This window comes from Arabidopsis lyrata (genome assembly GCF_000004255.2).
Source record: "Arabidopsis lyrata subsp. lyrata unplaced genomic scaffold ARALYscaffold_3, whole genome shotgun sequence".
Lineage (NCBI taxonomy): Eukaryota > Viridiplantae > Streptophyta > Magnoliopsida > Brassicales > Brassicaceae > Arabidopsis > Arabidopsis lyrata.
The window spans coordinates 20,479,465-20,495,468 of NW_003302553.1; the positions used below are offsets into that span (position 1 = coordinate 20,479,465).

The 16,004-nt window shown below is 36.7% G+C and overlaps 1 protein-coding gene and 1 long non-coding RNA gene across 2 annotated transcripts; one reads left to right on the plus strand and one right to left on the minus strand.

The window, feature by feature from the left end:
• Positions 1-5,465: 5,465 nt before the first annotated feature.
• Positions 5,466-8,145, minus strand: LOC110229962 (meiosis-specific protein ASY2-like). The gene is made up of 5 exons (XM_021031268.1): positions 7,533-8,145; positions 6,721-7,455; positions 6,511-6,671; positions 5,719-6,397; positions 5,466-5,644 (listed from the first exon to the last, which is right to left on the minus strand). The coding sequence occupies exons 1-5, from the start codon at positions 8,143-8,145 to the stop codon at positions 5,466-5,468; spliced, it is 2,367 nt and encodes a 788-aa protein (XP_020886927.1).
• A 916-nt stretch (positions 8,146-9,061) lies between these two features.
• LOC110230347 lies at positions 9,062-9,573 on the plus strand. Its single transcript, XR_002333450.1, has 2 exons — positions 9,062-9,271; positions 9,368-9,573. It is a non-coding gene; the product is annotated as an uncharacterized LOC110230347 (long non-coding RNA).
• Positions 9,574-16,004: the final 6,431 nt, after the last annotated feature.

A 16,004-nucleotide genomic window follows, 5' to 3' on the forward strand; every position in this document is an offset into this window, starting at 1 on the left:
AGCGGACATGCCTGGCATAAATCCGAGTGTAATTTGTCATGAACTAAACGTAGATCCAAGCTTCAAACCGGTGAAACAAAAAAGAAGAAAACTCGGAGTGGAGCGAGCCAAAATAGTAAATGATGAAGTAGATAAACTTTTGAAGATAGGATCCATAAGAGAAGTGCAATACCCGGAATGGATAGCAAACACTGTCGTTGTCAAGAAAAAGAATGGGAAAGATAGGGTTTGCATCGATTTTACAGACTTGAATAAAGCATGTCCCAAAGATAGTTTCCCGCTCCCGCATATAGATCGACTTGTGGAGTCCACCGCTGGAAATGAGCTGTTAACGTTCATGGACGCCTTCTCGGGTTATAATCAGATAATGATGAACCCCGAAGATCAATAAAAGACGTCATTTATCACAGATAGAGGTATCTACTGTTACAAGGTAATGCCTTTTGGTTTGAAAAATGCAGGAGCAACTTACCAACGGTTGGTGAACAAAATGTTTCACAATCACCTCGGGAAGACTATGGAAGTCTACATAGATGATATGTTGGTTAAATCGTTGAAGAAAGAAGATCATGTTAAACATTTGGAGGAATGTTTCGATATTCTCAATAAATATCAAATGAAGCTGAACCCGGCGAAGTGCACATTTGGAGTCCCATCCGGAGAATTTCTTGGCTATATCGTGACAGAAAGAGGGATTGAAGCCAATCCAAATCAAATTAACGCCTTTCTAAACATGCCATCTCCAAGAAACTTCAAAGAAGTACAACGATTGACTGGGCGGATTGCGGCTTTGAATCGTTTTATCTCGAGGTCAACAGATAAGTCGTTGCCTTTCTACCAAATTCTAAAAGGGAACAAAGGATTCTTTTGGGATGAGAAGTGTGAAGAAGCTTTTGGGCAGCTTAAGGCATACTTAACCACTCCGCCTATACTGTCCAAACCGGAAGTGGACGAAAAACTTTATTTGTACGTATCAGTTTCAAACCACGCGGTTAGTGGAGTCTTGGTTCGGGAAGACCGTGGAGAGCAGAAGCCAATTTACTACGTGAGCAAGTCAATGACGGATCCGGAAACCAGGTACACAATGATGGAAAAGCTTGCACTCGCGGTGGTAACTTCGACTCGGAAGCTGCGTCCATATTTTCAGTCCCATCCGGTTGAAGTATTGACTAACCAACCACTCCGAACAATACTTCATAGTCCAAGTCAGTCCGGACGTTTGGCGAAATGGGCGGTGGAATTAAGCGAGTACGACATAGAGTTCAAAAGCCGAATCAGTATGAAGGCTCAGGTCTTAGCAGACTTCCTGACCGAACTACCAATACCTGGAACGATAAAGCAACCGGAGAACCAAATTTGGAAATTACACGTAGACGGGTCTTCAACAAAACAAGGATCTGGAGTGGGAATCAAGTTGGAATCTCCAACATCAGAAATTCTAAAACAATCATTCCGATTGTTATTCAATGCTTCCAACAACGAGGCAGAATACGAAGCCCTTATTGCCGGACTTCGACTAGCACAAGGACTTGGAGCTAAGGAAATATTGGCTTATTGCGATTCGCAATTAGTAGTTAACCAATTTAATGGAGACTATGAAGCCAGAGATTCAAGAATGGAAGCGTACCTCGAAGTGGTGAAGGATTTATCTAAAAAATTTTCGAAATTCGAATTAATCCGCATACCTCGGGGAGAGAATACAACTGCGGATGCACTTGCCGCATTGGCGTCAACATCAGATCCCGAGTTAAAGAGAGTTATTCCAGTGGAATGCATTTCGGAGCGAAGCATTCAAGACAGCAAAGAGACCCTCGTCATTACAAGATCTTGAGCAGCGGCACGCGACCGCGGCAAACCAGATATCGAACCGTCTTCAAACAAACGAAGGAAGTCAAAGGGATCAAATACATCTAACAAGGAACCCGTTGTCTTAGCTGAAGAAGTGATTCCAGAAACGATGTTAGAAACCGAGCCATTAATCGAGGAGAATATTCTTGAACCAAACGAACATCCCGAACCAGAGCCACGGATATTTCACAAAGTTGACCAAATTCCGGCTAAAGACTGGGGGGCTGACTGGAGGGAGCCAATAAAGCACTACATCATGACAGGTGAGCTCCCAAAGAATAAATGGCAGGCCAGGAAAATGAAAGTCGTTAGCGCGAAATTTTGTCTGTCAAAGGATGCGTTGTATAGACGAGGTGTCAGTGACCCTTACCTATTATGCATTTTTGGGCCCGAAGTCGAAATCGTCATGAGCGAGGTGCACGAAGGATTATGTGGGAGTCATTCATCAGGAAGAGCTATGGCTTTTAAAGTTAAAAGAATGGGGTATTTTTGGCCCACTATGATCACAGATTGTGTTAAGTTCGCCCAAAGATGCAAGCGCTGCCAGCTCCATGCACCATTGATCCATCAACCGTCGGAATTATTCTCCTCCATTTCCGCCCCATACCCGTTTATGAGGTGGTCAATGGACATCATTGGACCATTGCACAAATCAACTCGAGGTGTACAGTACCTTTTAGTCCTTACGGACTACTTTTCGAAATGGATTGAAGCTGAGGCGTATGTTGGTATCAAGGATTCGGCGGTGAAGACCTTTATTTGGAAAAACATTATATGTCGACATGGAGTTCCGTACGAAATAGTCACTGATAATGGACCACAATTCATTTCACACGAGTTTGATGCCTTTTGTGCGGACTGGGGAATCAAAGTTAGTTATTCTACTCCACGATATCCGCAAGGAAACGGACAAGCTGAAGCCGCGAACAAGACAATATTAAGCAATCTCAAGAAACGCTTAAGTCATCTAAAGGGAGGATGGTATGAAGAACTCCAACCCGTCCTGTGGGCCTATCGTACAAACCCTAGGCGACCTACAGGAGAAACTCCATTCTCTTTGGTTTATGGCATGGAGGCGGTAGTACCAGCTGAACTCAATGTGCCCGGACTTCGTCGAACAGAAGCACCGTTAAATGAGGAAGAAAATTCAGCAATGCTTAACGATTCACTAGATACCATAAATGAAAGGCGTGATCAAGCTCTAATTCGGATCCAGAATTACCAACAGGCAGCAGCCCGGTATTATAATTCAAAGGTTAAAAGTAGGCCGTTCTTCGTGGGAGATTACGTATTAAGGCGCGTCTTTGACAACAAAAAAGAAGAAGGTGCCGGAAAACTCGGTATTAATTGGGAAGGACCTTACATTATTACCGAGGTGGTTCGAAACGGTGTTTACAGGTTGAAAGATTTAGAAGACAATCCAGTCAAGCGACCTTGGAATGTGATCAACCTAAAGAAATTTTATGTTTAAAGCTACATGCATTGTTTATGTACATGAACTACGGTGTGGCTTGATCCCGAGATGGGTACGTAGGCAGCTCGAAAACGAGTTCAGCTATTAATAAAAATTTGTTTTATTTCTTTATTAAAGGAAAAAGTTTCGACTATGCGAACAAGTGAAGCAAATAGAAGGTTCGGCTAAGCGAACATACAAGAAATTGGAAATAGAGCGTTTATTCAAAAGACGGAATGTCCCTCATCGTACACTTCGGACTATGAAAATCTTGTTGACGAGCAGAACACTTCAACTCCTTGACCAGCAAGATCGAGGATTGGCATCATGCAGTCCGGAATTCGAGCAAAATCTGAAATTCCAAGCTCAATCCACTCTCCGGGGTGAGACTCAAGGATGTGAAGATCTCTTGACACTGTAGTAAGCCTGCGTTGCATCCGGTTAATCCTCTTCCGAAGTCTCCTCTTTTCCGACATAAGCTTCCGGTGTTGAAGCTCGAGTGCCTCTATGAACGCCGTCGCTATTCCTTGGTCTCTGATTGGGAGATCCCTGATCAAAGCACATGGGGCTCGGATCTGAGATCTCAAGAAGCCGCGAAGTGGAGGAGGCTGCCTGCTTGGCTCATTTGGAACATCTTCGTTTATCATTCCGATTCTGGAGAAGTCGGGCATAGATTCTGAACAGCGAAGATTGAACTCCATACCTGCTAAAATAAAAAGAGTGGTGAGGAGTAAAGGGAAATTGAAACTATAATTTATAGGAACCCCATATCCTTAGCAAGCTGCGGATTCTATCCAAAGAATGGAGTGATTCGCGGAGAGATTTATGCCCTCGAGCAGATCCTGTATTAAAAGACGCATCTCCGAGATATTCGAAAAGAAAGGAAAGTTGCGAATATTTCCATAAATAAAAAGGGGCCGAAGCCCATTACGAGTTTTAAAAAAAAAAAAGAGTGAAGAAGTTAAAAAACATTTATGGAAGAGGCTCAGGAACAGGCTCCTTCATCGCCGGTTTAGTCTTCGAAGTGGACGCCTTGTTCTTGGCATCCACTTCGGAACGATCCCGAACGCGTTTCCGACAGTTGCTGGCCTCCTCCTCCAAATCGTCTTCCTCTTCACTGTCAGATGGAACGGCGCAGACAGGGGTGTTCACGGGACCCGGGACTCCTTTAGCGCGGAGATACATCCGAAGCATCTTCGGGATCTCAGCGACGGAGTCAAAGTTCCGCCACTCCCATTGAAAGGGATCACTCTCCAAGGCCCGTATCTTCCTCTCCACCCGAGCAATACGAGTCTCGAGTGTTTGCCTTTTAAGGCCCAGCCGTTGCCTCTCTTCACACAAGCAACGGTGCTTGTCGACAACCTAGCGTAAAGATGAATGAATAAGATAAAACAAAAAGTTTTTAAGTCAAAAACTTTAAATATTTACCTTGTCGACAAAGTCGCAAGCCTCTTTCTTCTCCTTTGAAGGAAAGTGAAATACGGCGTGAGGGAAGAGAACGCCGGCCGGTTCAAAGCCGTCGCCGGACAAGAAGAGTGGGCTGCCGGGATCGATGGGGGCTACTGTTTCGTTTTCCATTCTCGAAATATTTCTCAAGTAAGATTCTAAAATCATGTTTAAATAAAGCTTGGAGGTAGGTAAGCCTTTATTTATAATGATTTAGGGTTTGTCTTGGAACCATAGAGCCATTAATGGTAGCGTGTCCGAATGGATTAAACCATTTTTGAAAAATCGAGAAAAGGCAGTTATTGCATTAAAAGACGAGCCGTTTTTCTTACTTATAAGAAGGGAAAGCGCAACTGTCGCATTAATTACAAAAGTTTCTAAGGCCCAAGCCCAGTAAGTTTATCGAGTTGACTAAACCCGAAGTGGGGAACTCGCTTTAAGCCGAGCTCAGTTCTCGCATCCTAAAGAGAAAGGTCTGATCAACCTAAAAATCTCAAAAGCATAACCACAAGGCCACAAAAGGTTAAAAGCAGACTTTGCAAACCCGCGTATAAATTTAACCAAACCCCCTTGGGTCACAACCTAGAAAGGTTTAAAAGCCTCCTCAGGCAAATATCTTGTTCAAAAGAAAATAATAAAGCCTCCTTAGGCAAAGACAAGTTCGAAATTAAGTCTTAAAATTAAAGGGACAATTCCCAATTTAAGGTGGACACAGCCACTACGGAGCAGCAGCCACCTCGGAATCCGGCTCAACAGTCGAAGCTTCATTCGCCTCCTTGGCAGCCGCTTGGTCAGATGAAACTCCTGATCCACTCTCCACGGTACAACCAACCTCCGGAGTGACCTCCGGTACCATAGGAACTACGGGCGGGACAACATCTTCCGTCTCACTTGAGCCTAGGAATAATAATTCCAGTCAATCAAAGGTACAAGGTAAGAAAAGGTAATAAATATCAGGAGCCAAGCATTACCTGCCCAGTCTAGACCTGATTCACTTATAGGAGGCGATTCAGTGAAGAATTCCTCGAAGTCCTGAGGGTTGAAGGTCGAAGTAGGAAGAGCTGCCAAGCGACTCCGCTTTTCAGAAAGATTAGCCGACAGTTCGGTTCTCTCTTGCTCCTCGGAGAAATCTGTGTCATGGATTTGATCCAGCAGGATCAGGTTGCTCTCGTGCTCCTTGATGTCTGATTCCAAATCAGACCTAGCCTTCTCAGTCTGCATGAATCGGATGGCCCCTTGGATCAACTCCATCCCGCGTCCCTTAACCTCTTTTCTGGCTTTTGATGCCGACCTCGCCAACTCGGAGTCACGCAATTTGGCAATCGCCTTGTACTTCGCGTTAAGCTCGATGAGTTGGTTGTTCAGGGAATCAGCGTTTGATTCGGACTCTTGAAGCCTACCCTGGACACCAGAAAACTCTTCCTGGAGCTTGAAGTTCTGGTCGTACTGACCCTGCAGCTCCCCCTTTATCTGCGCAAGCTCGGATGTTAAACTGTCGACCTTGTCCTCCAGATCGTGCTTGGAGCCGGCAGAAGAACTGAGTTCAGCCTCAAGGGCAGAGAGTTTCTTTTTCCACATGTCAATCTCCTTCTCCCGTCCAATGACCAACCCTTCGTAATGTTCGATCATATCGTTAAATTCGCTATGAGCCTGGCATTATACATGAACCCGGGATGGCGAGTCAGTTTGCAGAGTGGCGTAGCAAAAAAAAAAAAAAAAAAAAAAAAAAAAAAAAAAAAAAAAAAAAAAAAAACGGAACTAACCCGAGATGAGTGATGCGCGTGAAGCAAATAGCGTTCACGAATCGCAGGGCGCCATTTGTCGAAGTCTGGCAAGATCGAACCCGATCGGGTCTTGAAGCATCGGAAGACGCTGCCCTCTTTCTCCATAGCTGCGAAGAAAGAAGAGTTGTAAAAATCGAAATCTTAATGGAAATAAAAAAAAAACGTTGAAGACTGTATGAATCAACGAACCTGAAAGCGATTTGACTTGAGGGACAAGAGCAGGTTTTAACCTCGAGGAAGCATCTCGAGACTCAGAATCCCCCTTTTTCGGAGACGCACTCCGGGCAGTCTTTCCACTATCAGGCTGGGAAGAGGAAGACATATCAACCGGTCGTGGAGGACCCATTGGTTCAGGAGGAGGGGATGATCGAGGTGAGCGGTCAGTCCGGGCCCTTGACTTTTCCCTCCGCGGGGAAGAATCACTGCGAGAGGACTTGTCTCTCTTCCAGCGAACCAAGTTCTTAATTGGTTCGTTACTAAAATCATCTCGGGGAGGACGAGGTGAGTCACGGCGAGGAGATTGATCCCTCCGAGGAGAACGTGAGTCGCGACGATCGCGACGAGGAGTTAATCTGAAGGAAGCGACGGATCGAGCTCCCTCGGTGCTGCCATCATCAACCAGCAAGGTCCTACTGTAGTCCTTCTTGTCTATAGAAGTCGCGAGAAACTTTTTCTTCTCCTCGCAAGCCTCAGCCATCGGCTTGGAAAGCAACTTACGCTTGGCCGCAAGGGCCCGAGATGACATTCCCTGAGTTGAGGGAGGAGGCGGAATCTGGTGAAGATGACCAGGTGGACTCATCCTGAGTCTGTGGTTAGCTTCTAGGAATCGTTCAATAGTGAAAGAATTCCAAAGGGTTTCCCCTTCAAGAATTATTTTGAAGAATTCGATGAACTCTTCAGATGGGAGAGTGGAGGCGACGAAAGCTGCGAAATGAAACAACGTTGTTAGTCAATAAAGATAAAGAAACAACCGGGAAAGATACGGGCGACCTAATCACTACCGGGTTTCGCAGACCACTTCGAAGGGAGAAAATCTGCAAGATTTCCAATCGAAGCGGGAGTTTTCTTAATCAGAAACCAAGGATGATGCCAATTTTCATCCTTGTTCGGAAGATGTGAAATGATGTTCCTGTTGGCATTAGGATATGCTGAGAAATACCCCGTTTTCTTCGATGAACTTCTCACGCTTAGAAGCTCATTTAGTTCAGTAACTCCGACAACGTAACCGGCCTCCGCCGCGATTGTTATAATTCCAAGAATAGTACGGAGGAGATTGGGGGTTAATTGAGGAAGAGCGATTTCAAGAGCCGCTAGGTATAGAACTAGGGCTTCGGGAAGAGGAAAGGTCAGCCCGCAACCCTTGAAATAAATCTCGTACACACAGAAGTAACCATCGCGATGGTTCTCTGGGGATTCTGTGGGGGAAGCTATTTGTGCTTCCGCCATGATTTCCGGCGGAATCCGGCAAAGCTCTCTCAACCGCTCGAGGGATTGAAGAGTACAAGTGGACCTATAGTGCGGACCGGCAATATCATCAGAGCAGGTGCACTCATCATTGCTAGAACGCCTCTCATCGAAAGACGGAGACTCGGGTCTATCAGAATCGGAAGTCATTGGGAAGAAGGAAAAAATTCAAGATCCGGCGAAGAGGGGTTTTTGTGAACAAAGAGAGAGGTTCCGATTAAAGTACAAAAGAAAAAGAAGAGAGTAATGGTGAAAAGAAGTTACCTCAAGCTAATGATGAAACCGCCTCAGAAGTTGTGTGGGAAGTGGGAAGGTTTTTTCCCGTTTTAATAGTAATTAATCAATATACGGTCATAATGATGACATATGTCACTGGGTTAAAAATGGCTAGTGCCGAAATTAAAGGAGTGATGAGATTTTCGGCGGGAAATCAGAAAGATTCTCGAGCGCAATCTTTGGCCACTTGAGCATTTAAAGTCCTCCGAATTGGAATAGCACTTCGAAGAACTTGGGGGGCTAATTGTTGGTGTCGGATCCCGCACCAGAAGTCCGAGACCAACCAAAGATTGCCACGTAGTCAAGATAATGGCCCATAAGGGATAAAGCCCATTGGACCCATGAGCCGAAGGAACGGTCGAGGTGGTTGTCACCACCTCGAGAATTCGAAGTGGCTGCACTGAGACACGAGTTCGGTGTGAAAGAAGCGGGCAAGTCGGTTTGGGGACGCTTGGGCCAGAAAGGCGAGGCCCATGAAGATCAGAGTCAACTCAAATTCAAACGTTGAGCATTAAAGTCAAAGAATCAAAACGGACACATTTAAGAGGGAATAATTGTACTTAATTATTCATTTTAATGTCAATTCTCTATGTATAAATATAAAGGTCAATGGCCATGTAAAAGGATCTTCCTCTCAAGAAAGAAATATTATAGCAATTTTTGTAACAATTCACAAGCTTTTACACATTCATTTTTGTCCCTCAAGAATAATCTTTCCCACTTAATAAAATACTTGAGTGTGTGAATCCGACATCCACAGAAACTATTAATCCAATAGGTGTTTCTGAAGATGAATGGCGCGTCCCAAAGGTTGTTGAATCTGCAAAAGTTTTACCACCTGAAACACGAAGACAACCTGGTAGACGAAGAAAACGAAGATATGAATCAGCTGAAGACAAGATAAAAGCATCACAACAGTCACAATTATCAAAAAAGCATAAGTGCGGTCGTTGTGGTAAAGAAGGCCATAATCGAGTAACATGTGATGTAGCAATATAAGGTTTGTGATCGTGATCTGACTACTAGTTTAAAACTTAAGTATAGATTCCTTACTTTTATATTTTGTTTTGATAATTGTTTTCTTTATCTTTTTCAGGATTATGTTGCAACTGCTCTCATTGAACGTTTCTAGTTACCACTATATGGATTTTGAACTTCTTTCTCATTTCATGATTATTTTCGCATTTTTTATTTCAGATTTGAATTTCCTAGTACTCTATGTTTGAATTTTTGTTCTCATAATTGGAATCCCTACTACTCTTATGTTCGTGGTTTTGCTTTGAGTTTCGGATTGACTTATCACAAAATTAAGTATATACAGCATAAGTTCCAAGACCAATTTAACATAATTTAAAAAGAAACGTAAGAACCATAGTCTCAACCTACCAAGTAGGAATTTTCATTTAGTTTATTGTTTATCGATGAGGGAAGTTGATATGTTGTGTTTTTATCGATTTTGAGTCTTTTGTTTTCTTTCCTACATCATATGTTTTATAGATTCAAAGTGTGTTTTTAGAGTATTTTAGTCTTTTATCGAGTCTTTACAGGTTTTAGGATGCTTTGGAGGAAAACAAGCTGTTTTGGGTTATAAACACACTTTTGGAGATGCAGTTTCGTTTAGAAGTGTCATACGTTTGGTCTCAGATGGAATACTTCACACCTTTAGATCTTTCTGAATTTTTGTCACAAGCTAGATGAAGATGTTAGCTTGATTTTCCAAGTTTTTTGAAGGAAATCTAACGGTGCATTCAAGAGTTATACCTAAATTAGTGAAGATAGGTCAATCTAGCGAAAGAATGAGGGTATCTGAATTATGTAAATAAAATAGGAAATAATTTTTTAAAAAAAGTTGTTTCCAGAACAATACTGTTAAAATTTAAAACTAAACCTAAAAGAACATAAACAATGCCAAAAGCAACATCTTCAACATTAATTGCCTCGTCATAAATCATACAAAATAAGTCATTTCAAAAATATGCTAAATACTACTTTACGATCTAATCCAAGTTATCAAATGACTTATTTTGGCACCTGATGTTCAAAATAACCAGACACTTTGGCACCTGATGTTCAATCTTATCCTATACTATTGGCTGAGGAGTACACTTTATAAGATACCCTTAACTAACATTCTCTTTTGTAAAAATTTACTTAAAAATACCATTAGATATAAAATTTCAAAGAGTAAATTAATTCATCTCATTAAAGATAAACAAGTCAATTTATACAATTTAATTAATTTAATTTAATTATAAAAACGAAAAATACATTATTATTATTATTTTTAAATGACCAATCAAAATGAATATATAAGATTTGATATCTAACTTACATTATTAATTTGTTATTAATCATTATATTTCACCTCTCATCTTTATATGATTCTATTATTGTGAAACAAATAAATCATCATATCATCCATATAATAATAAAAAATAGATTTTTTCCGCATATGCCATGATTTGAATTTTTTAAAAAGAATATAAATTATTCAATTTATGAAAAAAAAAATTAACGAGTCAAAAATATAGACTTGGATGATATATTTCTTTAAACCAAAAATAAATTCAACAAAAATTCTGCCTGAATAACGGGTCAGAATTTGAGTAATTATATTCAATTTCATATATTTTTTAAAAATATATAATTTTATATAGTACGATAAAATTTTAAATATTTTAATTTGGAATATTTAAAAATAGCTTTACTTGATATTTAAAAACAAATATCATCAATATTTAATAAATAAATAAATTAAAAATTATATATACACTAATTTGGTTTTCTTAAAACAAATATATTTAAAAAATATTTATAATAGACGGTGGGTTAAATATAGGGAGACTCACAAAAATGCCTTTTTTTCAATACCCCTTTTCAAAACTGCCCCCTTTGGCTGTCCATTTTTAAAAATACCCCTTTTATGTACAAAATGACTAAATTACCCTTCTTTTAATAAAAGATATCACAAATATATAAGGAAATATAACAAAATTAGATCCACAAAATACAAAATATTTTTTGGCGGGAAAAGTGATCCCGCAATTTTTCCCGCCAAAACACTTGTAAATCTTTTAAAACCTTTAAAATACCTTGTAAAATTTTCCCGTAAAATTTTTCCCGCCAAAAAATTTTCCCGCCAAAATTTTTTTTTTGCGGGAAAAGTGATTCCGCAATTTTTTTGGCGTTAAATTTTTGGCGGGAAAAATTTACAAGGTATTTTAAAGTTTTTTTACAGGGTATTTATAAGGTTTTAAAATGTATTTTAAAAGGTTTTACAACGTCTTTATAAGGTATTTATAAGATATTATAAGATTTTACAAGCTATTTTATAAGGTTTTACAAGTTATAAGGTTTTACAAGTTTTTTATAAGGTTTTACAAGTTATAAATACCTTATAAAACCTTATAAGTACCTTGTAAAACCTTTTAAAATACATTGTAAAACCTTACAAAACACTTGTAAATACTCCGTAAAACCTTTAAAATACCTTGTAAATTTTTCCCGCCAAAAAAATTGCGGAATCACTTTTCCCGCAAAAAAATTTGTTTGGCGGGAAAAATTTTTACGGGAAAATTTTACAAGGTATTTTAAAGGTTTTTACAAGTGTTTTGGCGGGAAAATTGCGGGATCACTTTTCCCGCCAAAAAATATTTTGTATTTTGTGGACCTAATTTTGTTTCAAATAAGGGTAAAATGGTCATTAAAAATTAACAGAGGGCAAACTTAAAAATAGACTCTCAAAGGGGGCATTTTTGAAAAGAGGTATTGAAAAATGAGCATTTTTAACAATTTCTCTTAAATATAATGTATTATATGATGGAATGAGTTATGATCCTTATAACTATTTGAATATTTATATTTAAGTTCATACAATTATTTTTAAAAAATTCTTAATTTTATATTCTACAATAAAAAATAAAAAAATATTTTAATTTGGAAAAATTTAAAAATAGTTTAATATAATATTTTAAAGAATATAATAAATATTTAATAAATCAAAAGATAAAAGTTATAAATACTCTAATTTCATTTTTCAAAGCATAAATATTTAAAATATTTATAGCAAGCAGCATGTTAAATGTAATGTATTATATGATAAAAAGAGTTATGATCTTTATAACCGAAACCATGTTAAGATTATAGGATGGGATGAGTTAAATAAGGTTTGACACCTCTAAATATTTAAAATTTTGATTCTATAAGTATATATGAAAATAATAAATGATGGATTGTGCACACAATTTTTTCATTGAGATTCTAAAATAAAAATATAGGTACGCACGGGTTGAATTTAATCTTATTATATACCAAAATATGTTTATTATATACGCAATTTTTTTCACTTACTACTAGCATATATCAAATACATACGTTTTATTTTTAACCAAAAAACCGTAAAAATCGAACTGTAACTAAACCGAATTACATATGGTTTCTATATGGTTTCACTTTCTACAAAACGAAAAAAATGATACTAAACCGAAAAACCGTACCCCACCACTAATATTTTCTCATAAAAAAAAAAAAAAAAAAAATCCTTATATGTCATTGTATTATGTAAAAAATTATTAAAATTGTACTATAAAACAAATAATAATCCAGCTTTATATAAATATTTAAAAATTAAAATTTCATCCGTGCTGTTCCAGCACGGGTTATGATCTAGTTATGTTCTATAATCAGATCAAAATGTATGGGTTCCTAACTTTCTAAGTAGGTAACAATATTTAAAATAACACTATTATATATGACACTTATTTATGATTATTGGAATGTTATTCAATAAAAATAAGTCAGATTAATACAAAATAAATTAATTTCACATAGTGTTTTTTTTTTATTAGTAAAGAAAAAACTAACTCAATTAAATGCTAATAAAGTAGAAAATTAGCCTAAAATTAACAATCACCTTATGACCATTAAATGTTTGTTAACTTTATCTTAAAATTAATTATTTTCACTATTATTAACATATATTTTTAAAAAACTTGAGTGTTTTTGCTTTCATTACATCATGAATATATTAAAGTAAATAATCTAAATTAAATTATTTAAATAGAAATTATTTATCGGTAATTAATTTATTTTTTATAACAAACATTGTCTCATACTTAACTTCCTTTACATCAAGTCACATGTTATCATTTCATAGGTCCATTATTTTTGACTAAAATATTTATTTAAACATTAATGACAAATAAAATTTCACTTCTAATTAAGCATTTACAAATGTCAAATTAGTGTAATTAAAATTACGTGTCACATAGAGTTTCAATCAATTTTTCTCCGGTTTAAGCCGTCTATTGTACCAAACCATATCATTCAAACAGTGTTACAGCCTCGACATTCAAGTGGATTGGGTTTTGTATTTAACCCGAACCAATTCAATTCATACAAGTTGCTGGATCTTGACTTGTTCAGCCCTAACCATTCAATCCTCTTCAATATTGATCATCATAGAGACTCATCAAATGAATTAGTTCGAATAGATGTTTATACCTAATTTTTCAATATTTTTATACCTTGTCATGGCCATGCAAGATTTGTGATGCTCCTTTCAAAAATTGAGCAAAACGCAACCAACCGATCATATGTCAAACCTCAGGACTGTATTTCATTGAATCAAGAAATATTTGCGTATTATATAGCCCATGTCCTAATAATTGTTATTTTTATACGAATTGTGCTTGAGAATTTCTCTGTTTTAATTAGTTTTTATTAACACTATTACGTATATTCTGAGAAATTACTATTATTATATTAGTTCTTTAAATTAAAATAAAAATGCTACATTTTTCTAATTCGCCTAGAGCCTTAGTATGCCTGAGCACGACAATGTGTACAACAATGTGATGACCAGGTTCGTAAGATGTTTAACGATTGCCTCTAAATCTTGATCACGATGAAGTGTCTCAAAGTCAGAACCCGTATCACCATCGGTAAAATCAATATCCTTGGTAGAAATTGAATACCGACAATAATGTATCTCATCTTATTTTAATCCTTGGTAGCTTATGTTTTCTATTTGCTATTCTGTCTTCAAATACAATTTTGAGCATATTGAAAGAGAGTTTATGTCAAAGGAGATCATTGTGAGTGATAGGTGTCGTCTCTACTCGTATGAACTTGACCTTGTTGTTAAACATAAAAGCCTCAACGCATCTCTCATTTTGTTTCAGTCTAATTTAAGATTTCAAAAACAAAATTGTTGGCATAACCAAAAACACAAACACATCTCTCATTTAATTTAAAAACAATATACTACTTTCTAAGAACTATATCTCTCAAATTTTATCTCTATATTAATATTACGGAAGTACCTTTAAAAAACTAACCTTCCATCATAAATAAAATTTCGAAGACCAAATTAATTAAGTTTATTAATTAACAAGTCAATTAACACAAGATGCATTTGTTATTTTTTTGCGGGTAACGGATCTTACAAATGAGTTATTTCCTATTTCCTAATCGATATACATAATATTTTTAAGATTTTCTTAACAAAATACAGAATATTCTCTTAACAACTATCTCAATATTATGTTAAGATTCCTTAAACAATATATAGGATATTATCTGTAGTTATAACTATATTAGTTTTTAATAATAGTATTGTACCACACATAATTATAATTATATATTAAATAAAACTTAAACCTTGAATACAAAACTAGAATTTATCATGCACTTATTATGAAATTAATAAAATCAAAAACTATAAAACAACAAAAATAAGGTATAAACGTGTTATTTTCACTATAATAACATCATTTATTTTTCAATATAAATTTACAATTTGTAATTAAAAAAATATCAGCCTTTGTTGTTGCACATGTATATGTCACTGTAATATGAAAAAAAAGGCTAAGTAAATTAAAAATATATATATATATAATCAAACTTCTCTTATTTGTCATAAGTTTAATTTGTTAAAAGAGTTTATAAAATATTTGTCGTGTTTTCCTTACTACTCTTATTTACATCTATATCTTGCCCCATCCGTGATTAGACGAGCGTCACGAGCCTAAGAGTTGTGTTCGGGCGGGTCAACCGTTAAAGTATCGGTCCGAACTATTCAATTTGTAAACGAACAAAAGTCAACATGGTGACACGTGGCGTTCTTTTATTAGTTAATAATAAATTTTACAACGATAACCTTTATTTATTAATGGTTAGTGGCTGTCAAAAAAAAAAAAATTTATTAATGGTTAGTTAGCAAATTTACAACATTTTTTTTTTTTTTTTTTTTAAAAAATCATGTTCTCGAATTAGAAGATTTTAATTATAAATTTCCTAGAACTGTTTACGGAAAAATGCCAAAAAGTTTCACATGATAAGGGGTTTGCGATTAAATAAAAGAATAGACACAAAGTTTACAATTCAAAAGGACCTCACAACAGTTGTTGTAATAAGTTTCCTAATTTCGTGGACATATTATAAATTTATAAGTATAAAACGTGGAAGGTTTATGTAGGCAAATGGTTTAAGTTAAACCACTAATTAACCAGACACTTTGGCACCTGATGTTCAATCTTCTTCTGCTCAATAATCAAATCAAAATTAAAATGTATGGCTTCCTAACTTTCTATGTACAGTATGTGTAGAGGAACAATATTTGAATAAAACTATTATATAAGACACTTATTTATGATTATTGGAAATGAATGGACAAACTTTCTACAGAAATTGTTATTCAATAAATTTAAATCAGATAAATACAAAATTAACTA